Genomic DNA, 19,518 nt, shown 5'->3' on the forward strand with positions numbered 1-19,518 from the left:
TTACACAGATAAACTTATTTGATAAATCTTATAGACCTGGTACTTCAATAAAGTTAATTTTTAAAATGCGTATGAGGCCAAACTAAAGCATTTCAAAGGTTTGATTAAAAGGAAGATGAATGTAATGCGATAAAGAAAAGTTTGTCACTGATTCCACATACCGTGAGTTCCAGGTTTTGCTGGAGTTGAGGATGAACTAAGTAGTGGATCTAAGGAAGGATCCAAGAAATTTGTGTTCATGTTTGTTTTGTAAGAAAGCTGAGCTGTATCTTCTGATAGATTATCTAAACTTAGTCTGTTTTGTCTAGTTGTATCTAGAAGATCTTTTCCAAAGAAAGCTTCCTAGATAAAGATAAGCACATATGAGAACAATTGACTTAGTTATAAAATTCTAAACTGAGAACAGATAATTCTGTCATCATTTTGATAAGAAGGCAGAAATAACAGAAAAGCTTAGTATTTAACAATATAAAAATTGAATATAGAAATATATAAATAATTATAGAGATAGCCTGTCAATTCTTTTATATAAAGAATTGACCGGAATTTTAAAAATAAGGTTTTTTGGGTTTTTTTTTTTACAAGAATCAAATAAAATTATGCAAATAAAACCACACAATTCTGTCACATATGTTTCTACCAACTGCAGTATAATAATTCCATACTCCCAGATTAGATTACAATTAAATTTAAAAATGGATAAATTTGTAACAGTGTGGCACCTTAATTCATATTATAAGAAAAACTAAAACTTCATGAATATTATTAATATTTATAGATTATCTACAGAGCACAGCACAAGGGTTTGATCTACAGCTTTAATATTTATATACTTCAGATAGATTTAGTATTCTCATACTCATGCATACAACCATATTAAAGACTTCACATGCTATAAATCTGAAAGAGGGTTTTTATAGTCATTTTAAACAAACTATGTGTACAAAATGTATGGCTATTAAAGGCTATGGCTTTTTATCCATTTACTCATATTAACTTTTCTCCATTTCAATATACTTGCTCTACTGTAGAGACCACTCTTTCAAGCTGGGCTCCTTACAGCTCTATATCTCCCCCAAACTTCTCAAGCATCAATAAAGAGAACAAAAGGAAGCACTGGGGACCCCCTTCACTTACTTCAACCCCAAAACTCTATTGTCTACAATGTGGTCTGCCTGGAAAGGGGATTCTTGGTGGAGGGCAATTTTGCAGTAACTACCAACATTTAATACACTCTTGCCAAAGACACATACACAAAAAAGGTTCACTGCAGCATTTTTTAGTAATACCAAAAAGAGAAAACAGACTCAATGTCTGTCAAAAAGCATATGACTAAATAAATTATAGATATCCATACTATAAAATACATCAATTTTTAAAAAGGATGTAGAATTATGCAGTCAAAAAAAAAGAAGCTCTAAGATACAGTATTAAAAGAAAGCAAGTTGAGTGATATGTCCAGCAAAACATAAAATACAAACCAAGACTATACAAAAATAAATTATTTTAAAAGTTCTGAAAGGATAAACACCAAGCTGTTAACTTTTGAAAAGGGACAGGGGAGGAGGTATGTGAAGTCTGGTAGAGGCGATGAATATTTGATTTGAAATTTTCACTTTTTTTAAATGAAGAAGTTATTTCACTATGAAAAAGAAATTTGAAAACCCACAAATATAGAGCACTGGGCAGGAGATGATTTGTTTCTTATACTGGCAATGCTTTTATCATTAGGAAAGCATCTTAGAACTTTATAGATCATTTATTTAATGCCTTCAGTATAAATCTGAGAAATCTGAGACCACCATTAGCAAGAATTTTTTCCTAATATAACCCATGATGAATTTAGTGGTATTTATCAAAAACTGTTACGTTCTTACTACTTTGGCAGCTTTTTGTTTCCTGCAGTTAACGTAAGGGAGTGGCTCCACCTGGTTTGTGACTTAATAGTGTTCAGTGATGACCAGAACCTGGGGACTTCAGATCTACTACAGGGGTTCCTATGGCCATGTGGTACCACCAGCTCTTAATAGGCCAGGTAACTATTTCTACTGGGTGGATTATACAATTATTTATAGTTTATCTTGACACTGTTGTGATTAATAAAGAAAAGCTAGAAAAACACTGTTACTGAATTCCTGGCGGGTTTTCATCACTATATATTATGTATGCCCCACCCCACCCCTGAACAATGGCGAAAAAAAATACAATTGCTATCACAAGATGTCCAAGAAATAGTACTATCACAAAAGGTTCCTGCACATCAAAAAAGCTATATATTACTGATGGACAACAGGGGAATTACACCTGTACACCAAAAGAAACAATCCCGATCAACAGATTTAGATCACAGCAGTAATCAGGAAATCAGATCCACTATTTTTAAAGGCTCTTTTGCAAAAGTATGAAATGGTCAGTTTTCATATCAATACTTCCATTAAAAAGCTAAAGAAAGCTTCCTAAATGTACATTACACTTTACAGAAGGGTCAACAGGAGGAGGGGGGCATGCCATCTACTCAATACTCCCAGGAAGGACTATTAAGATGGGAGGTGAAGGGCACAGGAGACAACACAAAGGGTGCAATTAAATATAATCTAAACAATAAATGGTTCTATTTCCTGAACAATAAAATTACTGTTACATATTTTTTAAAGGTACAAAGCTAGAATGAATAGGTATGTGAAGGGAATAAGGGGAAAATAAAACATTTATTAAAGATAGATAAAATGTAAGGTGCAGAGTTAAGCACTTTACATCCACAATTCTTATTTCATCTCTCAACATTTCTGTACAGTAGGTATTACCACAATTTTATAGATGAGAAAACTGGGGCACAGAGTTGTTAAATAAAACAAAATCACATAGCTAACTGGTAGCAATAGTGGCATTCAAACCCAGGGCTCTGACTTTAAAGACTGCACTCTTTAAAATGGACACTGCCCTTATGATGTTAGTTGTCTAACAAAAATTCACTCATAAATATTATTATATACTTAAGGTACTTATGCTTTAAAGTCTTATTTGATAAATATAGAAGACATTTTAGTCAAATGAATATTTGAATTTTACACTTCTAATTACTAAAAAAATTGAGGAAGCTGTAGGTTAATTGAAAGGAAATGCCTTTAAAACCAATTAAATTAGTAATAGCTAATTGGAAAATTAAGGTTAAAAAAAAACATTACAACTCAAGCAATGAAGAGCTATCTATGTTCGCCATAGCTGCGTGGGAGGGACAGATCAGATGGACACTCAATGACAGTCTGATCCAATTCAATTTCTACACATGAAGGAAGAGAGGCCAAGGAAGGATGAATTACATGCTCAAGAATCTAGAATGAGCTATGGCTGAGCCAGCCTTTACAGCTCAGTCCTATTTCTGATGTAGGGTTCTTTCCAATGTACCACATGGCCTTGAACGCTTCTGAGACTTAAATGTTTACAAGATGAACTAGAAGGATTTCTATTTACATCTATCAAACAATTTCTTCATATTGAGGGATATTTTCCTGATGTATATTTTAGAAAACAAAAACAGTTCAGCCTAAACCTTTGGTTCACTAGGCCTGTAAAAGTGGTAAATATTATGAAAGCTGCAATTCTGGCAGCTAAAAACCCATCATCATTCAGTGAACATAATTACTGTAACCCGTACTAGCAAAGGAAGCTGTCCACCAGACTTGCGTTTGCAGAGCACACAGGTATAACTGGTTTGGAAGAATGAGCTTTTCCCAGCCAAAGAGTTCTTGTGTTTCTTATGAAATTTATAAATGAAAAACTGGGATTAAAAAAAGAACTTTGTAAAAAGTATCAAAGCACAAAGAAGATAAATGTAATGTTTAAGAGGCTCTGGAAGATAAAAAATGGCATTTATGATGACTGATTAAAACATGTACAAAAACAACAAAACTCTTTTTCAAAACTCGATACATCACTTTACGTTTCTTTCATTAACAAATAAATAATATAAAGCAAAATATTACTTGTAAATAGGCAGGGAAAATTTCTTCAAGCTTATTTTTCCTTTTTCGGTATCTCTTCTTTATTTTTTCAGTGTTTTCAGTAACAGAAACAGATTCATCAACTAGAGTATCTGGTAACTGCTCACTCCAGCCTGAAACAATAGTCACATTTATAAATATGTGGTATTTAAAATTTTCAGATAAGCCCACCAAAAGTAATTTTATAACTTACCAACATACAGTTCCACATAAACAAGCTTTTTCCTTTTTCTTTCAGTTTTATTGAGATATAGCTGACATACAACTAAGTTTAAGGTACACAGCATAATGACTTGACAAATTACCTTTTTCATAAAAAGGCCTCAAAGTAAGTTTATTAATTTTTAAGTATCATAAAAAATTCATTTCATGCCTACTTATTATCAGCATGCTTCCCATTGTTTCTTAATGAGTATTTTCTTCTTCACAAAGTAGAAACTTGATTTTTTTAATGTTGACATTTTGTTAAAGATTAAAAGAAGGAAAATACATACTCAATGCTAATGAGTATGGATAAATGGCTACTCGAACACTACTAAAGGGAATTTAGTGGGTACAACCTTTTGCTAGAGTTTATTGGGACTATCTAACAAAAGTCTTTTAAAAAATGTGTGTCCTTCAATCCAGCAATTCAAGTTCAGGGATTTACTGCAAATTAGGTATCTGGAGTACATACATATTGTGATAATATATGACTATCTATGAATATGATAATAAATATGCTATGAATGCTCAAATTTAAAATCAAAGAAATGCGAAAATCCAAAATGTTGGACTATGAACTTAGCAATAAAACAAGTACACCACTTAAAGCAGGTAAGCAAGCAATCAAATGATACCCTCACATACTTTAGGCAAAAGGCACATGCCTTCTGAAAATCAGTGTGGGCACTTTTGTTGCCAGACTACATAGGTGGACTGAAAACAACTAAACATAGTGGATAAACATTTTCTGAACATTTTTTAAAAAATACAGCAGTAGTGCTTCCCTGGTGGCGCAGTGGTTGGGAGTCCGCCTGCCAATGCAGGGGACACGGGTTCGTGCCCCGGTCCGGGAAGATCCCACATGCCGCGGAGCGGCTGGGCCCGTGAGCCATGGCCGCTGAGCCTGCGCGTCCGGAGCCTGTGCTCCGCAACGGGAGAGGCCACAGCAGTGAGGGGCCCGCGTACCGCAAAAAAAAAAAAAAAAAAAATACAGCAGTAATCGAAACAGAAAATAAAGAATTCTCCAAGACCAAAAATTAAGGTAAAATAGGAATCACAGAAATAAGCAAAGAACTAAATAAAGCTCTCTGAAATTTTGCTAAAATCTAGTGACCTTGAACTCCAGTTTTCAGAGCCTTATGAGGAATGGGGAATAGAAGACAAAGCCTACAGCTTCTTCCCAAGGTGTAGAGATTAACCAGAAGCTGTCTGTATAAAGGGGGGACCCTGAAGGACTCCACACCAGGGCTGGTTTAACAAGAAACACACCCTCCCGTTCCCCTGGTCCTCCACACATCACTCACCACCACCACCACCACCCCCGCCAACCTGACAGCAAAGAAAACTGCTTGTCATCTCGTCACTGAATAAGGTGCTGGGTAGAAAGGCAAAAAAATGAAAATCTTCCCGGAGAGTTCATAAACTCAGTACAGCCCTGATATGTAAGAAATCTGAATTTATATAACATAGGTGGACCAAAAAACTTCAAGCTAAGAATTTAGCTTAAAGGAGTCCTAGGGGAATAGCACCTCATGTTCCTGGCAACAAATATTCTCTGAAGTAACCAACCTTCACTTCAGTCCTCAAGAAGTTCAGAGAATGTTCTAAAGAATATGAGCTCACAGTTTAAAAAAAATTTTGTTGCTGTTTAATGTATATGTATCTATCTCACACCATAAACACAACGAAATGAGGCACTAGGAGACAGGGCCAGGAGATACAGAGCAGAATCAGATATGCAAAGGTTTTAGAAATGTTATATTCTAAATCAACTAAAACTGGGAGGAATAAGCTGTAAAAAGAAGCTACAAAGTGTTAAAATATCAAAAAAAGTAGTTTAGAAAAGGAAAAATGCATAATAAATTAAAAACTCAGTGGATGACATTGGATGACACAAACGAAAAATACTGAACTAAATGATAAAAATAAAATTATATAGAAGACAAAATAGAGACGAAGATGAAAACAAAAAAATTGTTTCATTGAACATATCACATTTCTTAACTGGGGCTTATTACAGCCATGTTAAGTCATATTAGAAACTTCTTTAAAACTATTATGGTGCTTCCTTTTAAAAATGTGCAGCAATTTTTCTGAAATTCATTCACAGGCCAAAACCCTATCACATAGTAATAAAAGAACTCTATTCAAAGAATATGACAAAAACATCTTTTTTCTTCAGATTCTATATAAAATATTTAAAATACAGAAAGTGTACAGATCATGACCATACTGATTGCAAAGTCTTCATTAGGACCAATTCTTCAGCTATGACTTAAGCAATGATTTAGCTTTCTTTGAAACTCTAAGTAACAATGACAGACTAATAATTGGAAGATATATTTCTAAAACACTATACACCTTTGTTATAAATTATTGGGATACGCTGTCACTTTCAACTATATAGTCTAAAAAGTTTCCAATTTTATGCCAAGTAGCTAATGCAGGCAAAGAAAGGCCTTTTGTGAGATGGCCAGAAAGTACCAGACATAACTATGTGATTCAATCCCTATTCAGTCCCGCATATTCTCAGTCCCTTCTTAAAGTAATCTCAAAGCAATATAATTGATTGGATTTAAATAATTTTCTTATCAAACCTAATTTCTATATTGCAGATATGAACTTTACAGGCACTCAAATCCTTCCATCACTAAGAAGCAATAAGGTTGTCGTTGTAACATTATTTAGGATAGTTCTTTTCAATGGGGATATCAAGATAAGAGGGTTAAATCAAACAAAATCAGTACCATACCATCATCTCTGCTAGGTAACTGCTCAGAAATGGAGCCTGAGGAATCTTTTCTGATCACAGATCTTTTGGTTTTTCCTTGCCCAGTTCGACTTCTTTGTCGTACCATAAATCCACCAATACCTATCCAAAACAGAAATTAGGTAATCTTGTAAATAACTACTAATTTCTCCCTGTAATTCCACAGTAAGTAGGGTGCAATTGCTTAGTCTTAAACAGTGAGGCTTTTCCCAAATTCAATATGGGTTAACTTAAATCAATAATCTCATTTTAATGCAAAATACAAGAGTTTGGAAATAAGCAAATAAAAGAGATCAAAGTTATTGTTACCTCATTCATAACCAAATAGGAATACAAATTCATTAAAGTACAGAAGACTGCATGTATTTCTTCTCCTAAACGATGTCAGGGTAAACATTATAGTAAATTATGCTTGTTTCCTTAATGCTAGTAGCTCATAGATCATCATTCAAATTATTTGTATGTTAGCTGAGGGAGAACAGATACAAGATACAAACTAAACTAGATGATCCAAGCAAAAATCAACATGACTTCTGGGGTAATGTGTCTAGTTATTCCTAAAGTTCTTAGACGAGTCAAACTGTGTAATTCTGGTTACTACTAGACTTTGGGCAGGTTATTTAACTTTTCATTGCTTCAGTTACCTCACTGGTAAAAAAAGGGATAATGTATAGTATCTCCTATACACATACGATAAACACTAAATAAATAGATGTAAGTGCTGAGAACAGTGCCTGACACATAGTAACACTAACAGCTTCTGTCATATGATAGTTGTCTAGCAATATACTTTGTGATCTAATGGGCCCCTCAAATGGGTCCCTTACATGGATAACTTCCATGTAAGGCAGAAAAAGAAAAAACAAAAAAACCCTAACATTTAACTGTAAGTTCCTGGAAGGAATTTGGCAGTGTCTAAAAAAGTAGGTGCACTTATAAGCCTCATAATTACGAAGAAATGAAATCATTTTCATACAGTGATTTGGACGAAGCTAATCTAGGCCCTTGTTATAAACGTGGCTCATCTGTAAGGAAGGTTACCTTTTAAGGTCTAGCAGAAAACACACACAGAGTTTTTCCTTACACATCAGAAGGTATTTCGATCACTCTTACCAATAAAATATAAGCAATCAGAAGAATAAAGATTGAACTGATTCAATAAACTACCTCATTCACTGGTAAACAGACATTAATAACTGCCTAAAAAACCTACAAGTTCTGGGGACTTCCCGAGCAGTCCAGTGGTTAAGACCCTGCGCTCCCAATGCAGCAGGGCCCAGGTTTGATCCCTGGTTGGGGAACTGAGATCCGCAGGCCGCACGGCGCAGCCTAAAAAACTCTCTAAGTTTCAGCTTAGAGAGTTCTTAAGAAGTTATATTTCATCCTGTTTATTTCATTATATTTGAAGCCCTCAATATCATATTTTTCTTAAATTAACTAAGTTCTGATTATATTAAGATGTCTAGCTCAGGCACTATACCTGGTCTGTATGGTTTCCTTTTTCTCTTTTTGACACCCTCTGTTCCTTCTACTCCCTTAGTTTCATCATCCACAGCTTCCCGTTCAGGACTAGATTCCGATTTTCCATCACAATCCATAAGTTCTCCTTCTGGAAAAAAGTAAACGTACAGATAAAACTGAAAAAGTTATCAAATACACAATTCCTATGTAACAGGAAATACAAAGCAAAGTGGCTGCGGAGCCATTCTAATCATGCATCCCGGTTGACAGGGAAAGTATAGAGACAGAAAAGGCCCCCTAAGGGATACAGAACTCATGCTAATTAGTGCAATGTTCTCAGGAAATGAAACATAAGAATAAGAGAAGGGGAAACACATAGAGAATGCTCCCAAAGACAATTATAAATCAATCTGCACTTAACCTATCATTCCCTTGCTTTTAATTATGTCTTCAGGTCCAGGACCCCAAGGCTGTCTCTCTAGCCTACAACTCTCTTGAGCTCCAACTAATCTGTAATTAGATATTACCCAGTTACTGAAAACTTTATATACAAAATTGAACTACTAATTTAAGATGAACCTTCTCCCTTTCCCAGGGTTTACCTATCATCATTAAAAGACATGGAAACGTACCATGCAGGAGGCAGATTCCTAGGAGACAGCCTTGACAATTCCTAATTTCTTTTCTCGTTCAATCAGGACTCCTCAGTATCTCCCAAGGACATTCTATTTCCCTCAACTACCACCTGAGTCCAATCTTGACTTACTGCATTCCCTCCCCGCCTGTTCTGCCTTGCCTCCATGCTTACCCTCCTCTCCAATCAGTTCTTTAAATTGCAGCCTAAATGATGTTTCTATAAATATCAATTTATCAATGGAAAAGTATCAATTTTCTGCTTAAAAATCCTTTAATGTCTTCCTAGTGGCCTCAAAATGAAATCCAAATTGTAAGGCCCATTATAACAGTGTCCTGTGAACTCTCCAGCTTCATCTCACTCCCACTATGCAAGCTACGCTCAGCTCCCTGAGCACATCAAGCTCCCTTTCCACCTCTGCCACCTTCCACCTACCCATCTTTCAGGATTTTTTTTTTTGGGGGGGGCTTCGTTGGGTCTTTGTTGCTGCACGCGGGCTTTCTCTAGCTGTGGCGAGTAGGGGCTACTCTTTGTTGTGGTGCGCGGGCTTCTCATTGCAGTGGCTTCTCTTGTTGTGGAGCACGGGCTCTAGGCGTGCAGGCTTCAGTAGTTGTGGTGCAAGGGCTCAGTAGTTGTGGCTCACGGGCTTAGGTGCTCCGTGGCATGTGGGATCTTCCCAGACCAGGGCTCGAACCCGTGTCCCCTGCATTGGCAGGTGGATTCTTAACCACTGTGCCACCAGGGAACCCTCAGGATTTTATAACCATCACTTTCTTAGAGAATTCCCACAGTTATACATGCTCCTGTACGTTAACATTATGCTTTATTTGAATTGGTTCTTTTAATGTCTGTTTCCTTGCTAGACTATATTCTCCTTATCTAAGACTCTTATTAACAGCTGCATCCTTAGCACGGTACGTAATAGGTGTTCAACAAATTTTTCACCAAATGTAAGTAAACAATGAAACTAAGCAATGCATACAAAAGCTCAGTTCCTAGAGAGGAATGCTGTTTTAAAATCATGGTAATCAAAACTTTTCAAGCTGTATATGCTTTACGCTGTGCTTTAGGAGAAAAAAAAGTTATCAAATACATTTAACAATAAATTGTTAACACTTTTCTTCAATATTCTAAGTATTATGCATACTTCTGTAATACCATGAGTAGTGTATTTGTTTTCAATAATATTAGGTCAGTGTTTAAGGTCAATTCTATAACAATCTGATAACTGCTTTCTACAGCTAAGATTAAACCATGAAAATTTTATCTATTTATTTATTTACTGAAACTTAGCAAACACCAAAGGTAACAAGCTAGCAATTATTTACCTTAAAATAAACCCACTGAAATATATGAGAGGGAATTTACGTTTAAGATGGTAGACTAAATTCATGTATCTAATTTCACTCTCCCAAAACCCTATGTACAGTAAAGCAATCTATTTTTAAAAGATAAACCAACAAAGACAGAAAAAACAGGAAAGAAGAAAAGCCACAAATTTGGAAAGAGAAAGAGAGATGAAAACTGACTCAGGAAATACAAATTCTCAGTTGAAAGTGGAAGGAACCAAGAAAAAAATCCAACCTTATCACAATCCTCAAAAGGTTGAAGAACTGGCAGAGCCAGGTACCTTTGGAAATGGGTGGGAGGCAGCTAAAGCAAAGAGAGTTTTATATCAATATTAACTACAGAAGCCATAATCCCTATGACCTTCCCAACTTCACACACTGTGAGGCTGCCATTCACACTCACAGTGCCATTCACACTCACTCAAGACACTCAAACTCAACACTGGAGTCATGGACTGAAAACAGGATTAAGTGACTACAGGCATGTTAAATACTGACCCTCTCTCCCCTGGGGCCTTTCCCCACTAAACTCCCAGAAAGCCAGCAGCTAAACCTCTACTGTCCAAGCAGGAGACAGGAAGATTCTTCTGGGAAACCTGACCAGTCCAAGAGAAATGTCTAAAGGTACTGACACTAGGGGATTTTCCAAATAGTGAGCACAGATCACAAAAGCTTAGCCAACAAATACCCCCCACACACTTGAAGATTTTCATCATTTTTAATCACTCATTCCTTATTTTTTTAAAAAATTATTAATTTATTTTTCCAATCACCACTTTTAGTCCTCACTTTTAATCACACACGGACAACCAAGGATTATCTATCACATGAGAAAGCTAGAGACCTGAGACCACAAAATGCAACTGGGAATTGAAAGACTAGGCAGGAAAAAGAAAACATTAGAAAAAATTTTTCAATCCTCCAACAGGTAAGATAAAACATTCATGAGGCAAGAATAGGATGCTATGAAAAGGAACATGCAAAGGAAGGAAAGAAAGCTCTTGGAAATTAATCCATGATATTTGAAAACAAAACAAAAATGAAAATCAGTAGAGGGATAGAAAAATAAAATAAAAAATTTACTTTAGAGTAAAATGCAAAGGCCTGAGCTGGAAAGGAGGAGAGAAAAGACAGGGAGAATGGGCTGAGTGGGTCTCACATCTGAATAGCAGGGTCAAGAAAAAGAAGACGGGGCACCGAGGGGGAGAATCAATCGTTTCAAGAACACTTCCTAACGCTGAGGGGTGTGAGATGGCAGACAAAAGGGACCACTCAGTGCCTGACAAAAGAAAGGAAAAACATCCCTAACAGAGTGAAACAGACATATCTTCACCAAATTTCAGAACACTGCAAACGAAGAATTTCCTAAAATCCCAAGAGCTTCCAGAGAGAACACGGACCATATAAAAAGTATCAAGTTCCCTATATACCAGGAACTAAAAGACACTGGATCGATGACTTCAAAACGCTGAAGGGAAAATTGAATTCCAACCTGGAAAAGATCAGTCAGGTGGGAGGGTACACTTTCAAAAGTACATAACCTCTCAAATTTACCTTCCATGCATTCTCTCTCAAGAAACAAAAGAAGGTATGCCCACCAAAAATGAGGGAGAGAAACAAGGAGGAATACATGAAATCTCAGGAAACACACAATAAAAGACTGAAAAAACAAACAAACAAAACCCCTAAAGGTCTTATCAGTTTGGGAACTGAGTTACTTACATCCATACAAAGGAATATGAAAAATGAGGCCATGAAAAATGAAGAATAACATAAAAGCAAGAACAGTAAGACAAAAGAACACAAAATATATATCCATGTGCTTGTACATGAACAAAACACCTCTGGAAGGACACAAAGAATGGCTGCGTCTGGAGAAGTGAACTGGCAGGACAGGGAAGAGAGAAACACCCTTATTCTTGTGCAGTTTAAAACATGTGAATATATTACTTGCCCCAAAACAAAATTTAAAGCATTGAGAAAATGACCGATAACAAATTGCAGGAGGTGATAACCGACCCACCCGGCTGCTCCCTCTCCTCTCAATCGGCCCCACACCATGCCTGCCACAGCCTGGGCGCGGTCTCACTCCCCACCTCCTGATGTCCCCACCATGCTGTGAGGGTCCACGGGGGGCAGCAACTGAGAGGGAAGCACTGTGCTCCCACTCATCTTTTTTTTTTTTTTAATAAATTTATGTATTTATTTTTGTGGGCATTGGGTCTTCGTTGCTGCGCACGGGCTTTCTCTAGTTGCAGCGAGTGGGGGCTACTCTTGGTTGCAGTGCACGGGCTTCTCATTGCGATGGCTTCTCTTGTTGTGGAGCACGGGCTTCTCATTGCGATGGCTTCTCTTGTTGCGGAGCACGGGCTCTAGGTGCGCGGGCTTCAGTAGTTTCGGCACGTAGGCTCAGCAGCTGTGGCTCACAGGCTCTAGAGCGCAGGCTCAGTAGGTGTGTTGCACGGGCCTACTTGCTCCGCGGCATGTGAGATATTCCCGGAGGAGGGATAGAACCCGTGTCCCCTGAACTGGCAGGTGGATTCTGAACCACTGCACCACCTGGGAAGTCCCCGTGTTCCCACTGTTTTCCCCCCACCCCCGGCGCTCCCACTCTTGAGACACAGACAGCAGTTTTATTTTCTTTAGATTTGGTTTTTTTTTTGCACTAACAGGCTATCCAGACCCCAGGAGCCTGCTTTTATCGCACAAGTTTGTTTCTGATATGCTAAGGTGATAGTTTATGACTTATTTTCCTTAAGAAACGTTTATCAGAAGAGTTTAAAAATGAACAAAAACAACCCCCAAAAAGGTGAGTATTGCTGCAATATTTCAGGAGCATCACAAGTTCATGTGGACTTCGTCGACTCCTGTGGAATCTAAAATTACATATGTATTATGTGTATAATATGATGGACAGTATTACTTCTATGGGGATCTCCCTGCTGGCAGCCTCAATTTGGAAACTGTACAGCTGCAGAAATATCTACCATTTCTCACAGTGTCGTTTTACAGAACGGTAGTCATAGGGAAAACCTTCTCGGGTCTTTCTATTGATGTTTTGTTTGTAAACAAACATCAACAAACATTTCTTCCCTCTATAATTTCATACTTTGGGAATTAGTGTGTACTACCAAGAAACCTTTCAAATTTTGTGAAATGCAGCATTTCTCAGGTTTAAGGGAAAACCATTCTTCAGGCATTTTCTGACACCCTCAGAAACTGCAATTCTTCACTGGACTTTGGCTGACGGTAAAATCAGGTCAATTCCTCCCAGATACACAGCCTACTTCTTCACAAGCCTCAAATCACTGAAAACTTCAAAATGAACTTCTGTTCAACAGTACTTGAAAATGAGTTATACGTAAGCATCAGAAAGCTTTTCTCCAACCACACAGACCCAAAAACACACTACTGCAAAAGAAATGTGAGGATTAGTTGATAAATAGGAGCACGCACAGACCCATGCTAAGCCACCATCAACTCTCACCTGGACGGCTGCAAGAGCCTCCTGCCTGAACTGCTTGCTACAACTCTTGGGCTTAAAAGTCTGTTTACATCACAGCAGTGTTCCTTTTAAACTGTAAGTAAGACTTCGCCACTGTTCTCATCAGATACCTCCAAACAACCTCCCATTCCACTTACAGTAAATGCCTTAAGCATCACCTTTACGGTCCTACAGGACCTACTGAGTCACCCCACCTCTCCTCACAACTCTGATCTCATCACAGGCCTTTATCCCTTTGCTCACTGTGCTGGACACACTGTTCTCCACAACGTTCAGCAAATGTTATAGGCACATCCCACTCAGGGTCTTTCCCGTTGTCTCTTCCCTCAGATAATCGAGGGGCTCACTCAACTCTTTAAAGTCGGTGCTTAAATATGGCTTCCAGTTCATCTGGGCCCTCAGCCCACTGTCTGTGCTCCCAAGTCCTCTCAACAGCACTTGCCAAACACATCTTTATTAACTTATTACGTTATGTCTTTTTAATGATCTTTTCTCCTAACATTAAAATGTTAGTTCCATGAGCAGAGAATTTTATCTGCTTTGCTCACTGACATGACTTCCAACATCTGGCACACAGCAGGCATTCAATAAATACTGGTAAATGATAAGATGTGATGGAACAAAAACAACTATTACTTTATTTTTGAATCAATTGAAAAGAAATAACCACCCTAAAAACAAACAAGCCTATGGCAATCTTCTTCAGAGAAAAGCAAAAATAAAACTCATGTTGAATTTAATGCCACTAAAATTATTTTTTCATCTCAAGAAAATTCAGCCAGGAAAACCTGATCAAGAAACTGTTTATAAACAGATGGTTTATGATGAGTATCTGTGCATATAAGCTTATATTTGAACATTAATGATGGTCTTTCATTTCTAGATTGCATGGAGTTCTACTTTAACTTAACCATGGAATCCAAGTTCACAGCATCTGAAGAGGTTTATGCAGCTATCTGGCAAACCCCGAAAAGATCTGAAAAGATCTGTGACCTTCAAAGATATGGTGCTCCTGGAAATTTCTGTAATATAGGTCTGTTCTAGGATACATGAAACGAAGAGAACCTGAAAAGGCAAGGTCTCGGAAGACCACTGACGCAGGACAGTGTCACACCAAGGGTTACCTTCTAAGTCAGCAGGATCTACCCTTAGATAAATCAAATAATTTTAAAAGCTCTTTTATATTCTTTATTTTGGCAAACATATTCCATGGAAAATATGTAAGTATTACCTCGACTATCATCCATTTCACCATCCCTCGAATGCTCTGATTGGATGTCTGGAGGGGTCTGAAGGACGGCCACGCTATTCTGATTTATGATCTTCAACTTCAACTTTGGTTTTGACCGTTTTCTTCTTGGAACAGTAACTGTGAGGCTCTGTAACTGAGTCATCCCTGATTCAGTCAAACATACACCATCCTGGGTGTAGGTCTTGGGTGGATCTAAAATTACAATATCCCAAGGATACAAATTAAAACTTTCATTTTAATTTTGATTGATAAGTTGATTATTGTTCCATAAGGACCGTGTCAAGGGAATGTGACTTCTATAAACCAATTACCTATGAAATGCACAAATAATTAACAGTACTCAGTTAAAAGTAAGCATAGCTGGTCAAACCTCCTTGAATTATAGAGAGAAAGGTTGTAAGTTTTTTTTTAAATGGTCTTCCTGGCATTTCTATTTTCATGTATCAATACAGGGATTTAAAAAGAAAGCACGGAAGCTAAAAGCAATGCTTCAGTCACTCGACTATGAGCCTTTTCCTAGAGTGTCCTTTCAGACTAAAAGGTGAGGATCAATTTACAGAAGAGGAAGAAAAATACTCCATAAGCCCATTTGGAAATCAAAGCATCAGTATAATCACTTACAAGGAGAGGTAGTAAATAAGCAGAAATTCTGCAAAAATTTAAGTGTACAAAATTGCTCTTCATTAGAAAAATTTCTGTACGATCCAAATGTTTTTGTATCAGATGATATCAAATAGAAGTAGGCAAAAGACTGAGGGTTTAATAAGAATATCATGTTAGTCACTATTCTAGGCTGATCTATTCCAGAAAAAAATAGTAAGAGAATGAATTCTGAAGAAATCTCTTTGTTAACTAGGCCTTATTGTCTAGTCTAACTGACAACTAAACACAATAATGTATCAATGAAACCAAAACAAGTATGTAGTTAACGGTTATTTCAAAACTGGTTATTTTCACTGCCAATTTGGTGAGATCTGTAGGAATACTGTCCCTCTAAAGCTGGGAAAGACAGACATTTTGTATGTAATTACAGAAATGATTACCAACATTAGGAAATTTACACTGAACACCCACATGAGTAAGGCAGGATTCATGTAACGTGTCACAATTCAGTTATATAAAAGCATTTCTTTGCTTTTTGTAAAGAACAGTCAAGGAAAGCATTTCAGATTTTACCTAGCTCTTTCACTTTTGTGACAATTTGTGCTACAAGTGAAGATTCACAGCAGTCTGAGGAAGGCACTGAAATGGAAAAAAAACAAAAACAAAAACAAAAACTCGTGATTTTTTCACAAAAGGTAAGGTGTATTTAAAGATTTACATATGATTAAAGTTTCTACTACTGTACCCATTTTACTAAAATAAATGCTTGAAAACTAAACAGAATTAAATTAAATAGAATTAAAAGCTGCCTTTAAAACAACAAAGAGAAATGGTGGAGGAAATACACAACATCATGGAAGAAAAACTGGTAAAGATAAAGAACCAATGTACTGGATTCCTATGTATTGCTAATAACTACAAGATTATGAGTCTTTTTTAAAATAAATTTATTTATTTTATTTATTTTTCAATAAGTGGTGCTAGGAAAACTGGACAGCTACATGTAAAAGAATGAAATTAGAACACTCCCTAACACCATACACAAACATAAACTCAAAATGGATTAAAGACCTAAATGTAAGGCCAGACACTATAAAATTCTTAGAGGAAAACACAGGAGAACACTCTATGACATAAATCACAGCAAGATACTTTTTGACCCTCCTCCTAGAGAAATGGAAATAAAAACAAAAGTAAACAAATGGGACCTAGTGAAACTTAAAAGCTTTTGCACAGCAAAGGAAACCATAAACAAGATGAAAAGATAACCCTCAGAATGGGAAAAAATATTTGCAAACAAAGCAACTGACAAAGGATTAATCTCCAAAATATACAAGCAGCTCATGTAGCTCAGTATCAAAAAAACCAAACAACCAAATCCAAAAATGGGCAGAAGAACTAAATAGACATTTCTCCAAAGAAGACATACAGATGGCCAACAAACACATGAAAAGGTGTTCAACATTACTAATCATTAGAGAAATGCAAATCAAAACTACACTGAGGTATCTCCTCACACCAGTCAGAATGGCCACCATCAAAAAATCTACAAACAATAAATGCTGGAGAGGGTGTGGAGAAAAGGGAACCCTGTTGCACTGTAGGTGGGAATGTAAATTGATACAGCCACTCTGGAGAACAGTATGGAGGTTCCTTAAAAAACTAAAAATAGAACTACCATATGACCCCAGCAATCCCGCTACTGGGCATATACCCTGAGAAAACCATAATTCATAAAGAGTCATGTACCACAATGTTCATTGCAGCACTATTTACAATAGCCAGGACACGGAAGCAACCTAAGTGTCCATCGAAAGATGAATGGATAAAGAAGATGTGGCACATATATACAATGGAATATTACTCAGCCAAAACAGAAACGAAATTGAGTTACTTGTAGTGAGGTGGATAGACCTAGAGTCTGTCATACAGAGTGAAGTAAGTCAAAAAGAGAAAGACAAATACCGTATGTTAACACATATATGGAATCTAAAAAAAAAAAAGTTCTGAATAACCTAGGGGCAGGATGGAATAAAGATATAGACGTAGAGAATGGACTTGATATGGGGAGGGGGAAGGGTAAGCTGGGACGAAGTGAGAGAGTAGCTCTGACATATATACACTACCAAATGTAAAATAGATAGCAGCCACATAGCACAGGGAGATCAGATCGGTGGTTTGTGACCACCTAGAGGGGTGGGATAAGGAGGGTGGGAGGGAGATGCAAGAGGGAGGGGATATATGTATACGTATACCTGATTCACTTTGTTATACAGCAGAAACTAAAACAACAGTGTAAAGCAATTATACTGCAATAAAGATGTTAAAAATCTTTTTTTAAAAGGGACACCTAAAAAAAATTAAAATAAATTTATTTATTTATTTATTTTTGGCTGCATTGGGTCTTCGTTGCTGTGCGCAGCAATTCTCTAGTTGCGGTGAGCGGGGGCTACTCTTCGTTGCAGTGCACGGGCTTCTCATTGTGGTGCCTTCTCTTGTTGAGGAACACGGGCTCTAAGGTCGCGGGCTTCAGTAGTTGTGGCATGCAGGCTCAGTAGTTGTGGCTCACGGGCTCTAGAGCGCAGGCTCAGTAGTTGTGGCGCTCAGGCTTAGTTGTTCCGAGGCATGTGGGATCTTTCTAGACCAGGGATTGAACCTATGTCCCCTGCACTGGCAGGCAGATTCTTAACGACTGCACCACCAGTGAAGTCCCCAACATTATGATTCTTGAAAGCAAAAATTACACCTTATAGCTAAAATATATTCTTAATTTACTTCCTTTATGTAAGTAGATTGTTTTAACATATTATTGGGATAATGAGAGTTAATTAAAAATGAAAAGTAACTTATTTTTCATAAAATACTTGTCCAAATAATAGTTTCACAAAAAGAGAAAAAGAAGTACAGTTAAGCCCACTCACTGATTAAGGACAGCAGGCACAAGTGAGTTGTATCAATCCAAGAGCACAGACGCACCATTTAAATCATTTGCTTACCATCTGATGTAGGCATATAGGGTCTGCACATGCTACAATCAAAACCAATGTCTGCTACATTTTCCACTTCCTCTTCAGTATTTAAGTTTTGACAAACTGCATGCATCCATCTAGAAAGACCATATTCATACATTAAAAAAAAAAGAAGAAATATACTGAGGATGGCTTCCTTTTAAAAACTGCAACAGGAGCTGACAGCCTCCAACCTTAAAGCCCCCAAGTCTCACGTGCTCCTCCCACCTAGCCCATGTCACCCCTCTCTAACCATTCCTATCGACCCCAAAAAACTGTCAGAGCTGAGAAGAAGAAAAAAGCAATGAGAACAAGTACTATGAACGAAGCAAAAGCACATTATATGAGGATGGGATAATTGCTTTATGACAAAATACTGAGTATTTCAGAGACAGCACGGAAGCTAGTTAGGGTGAGTAGAAAGGAATTCACATAACGGAGTGGTGCAGCACGTACGTGCCCCAGGTGACGCACCTACTGTGGAGTAGACAGAGCTTGTGTAAGTGATAATGAACGGTCACTGGGAAATAAAAGTTACCCTGCCTTAGAACAAAGAATTGGTAGGCAGAATCCTGAGAATCCCGTACTACTGATGAAATAATATGATCACTAATATTACATGTATGTTGCTAACAGAGCACAATAATATACCACTGAAATCAAAGACCTCAACCCTCAGAAAGCCCCAAGTGAAAACTGTTTAGCCTAGAACTGAGAATATGAAACAGAAA

General features: G+C 37.2%; 1 protein-coding gene across 15 annotated transcripts in view; it reads right to left on the reverse strand.

Annotated features, from left to right (window-relative positions):
• KMT2C (lysine methyltransferase 2C) overlaps positions 1-19,518 on the reverse strand; it is a 294,475-nt gene that overhangs the window by 65,429 nt on the left and 209,528 nt on the right. For 13 of the 15 annotated variants that reach the window (XR_009520703.1, XM_060021158.1, XM_060021157.1 and 10 more), the window contains 7 exons: positions 18,776-18,885; positions 16,353-16,418; positions 15,156-15,368; positions 8,456-8,584; positions 6,958-7,077; positions 3,984-4,114; positions 162-342 (listed from right to left, as the gene is read on the reverse strand). Coding sequence is in view for 14 of the 15 variants with exons in the window: in XM_060021158.1 (XP_059877141.1) it covers positions 162-342; positions 3,984-4,114; positions 6,958-7,077; positions 8,456-8,584; positions 15,156-15,368; positions 16,353-16,418; positions 18,776-18,885 (950 nt within the window). In the remaining variant the exon portion in view is untranslated. The remainder of the gene's footprint in view (positions 1-161; positions 343-3,983; positions 4,115-6,957; positions 7,078-8,455; positions 8,585-15,155; positions 15,369-16,352; positions 16,419-18,775; positions 18,886-19,518) is intronic. The other 2 variants (XM_060021166.1, XM_060021171.1) reach the window with 2 other exon arrangements.

Source organism: Delphinus delphis, chromosome 9 (genome assembly GCF_949987515.2).
Source record: "Delphinus delphis chromosome 9, mDelDel1.2, whole genome shotgun sequence".
Lineage (NCBI taxonomy): Eukaryota > Metazoa > Chordata > Mammalia > Artiodactyla > Delphinidae > Delphinus > Delphinus delphis.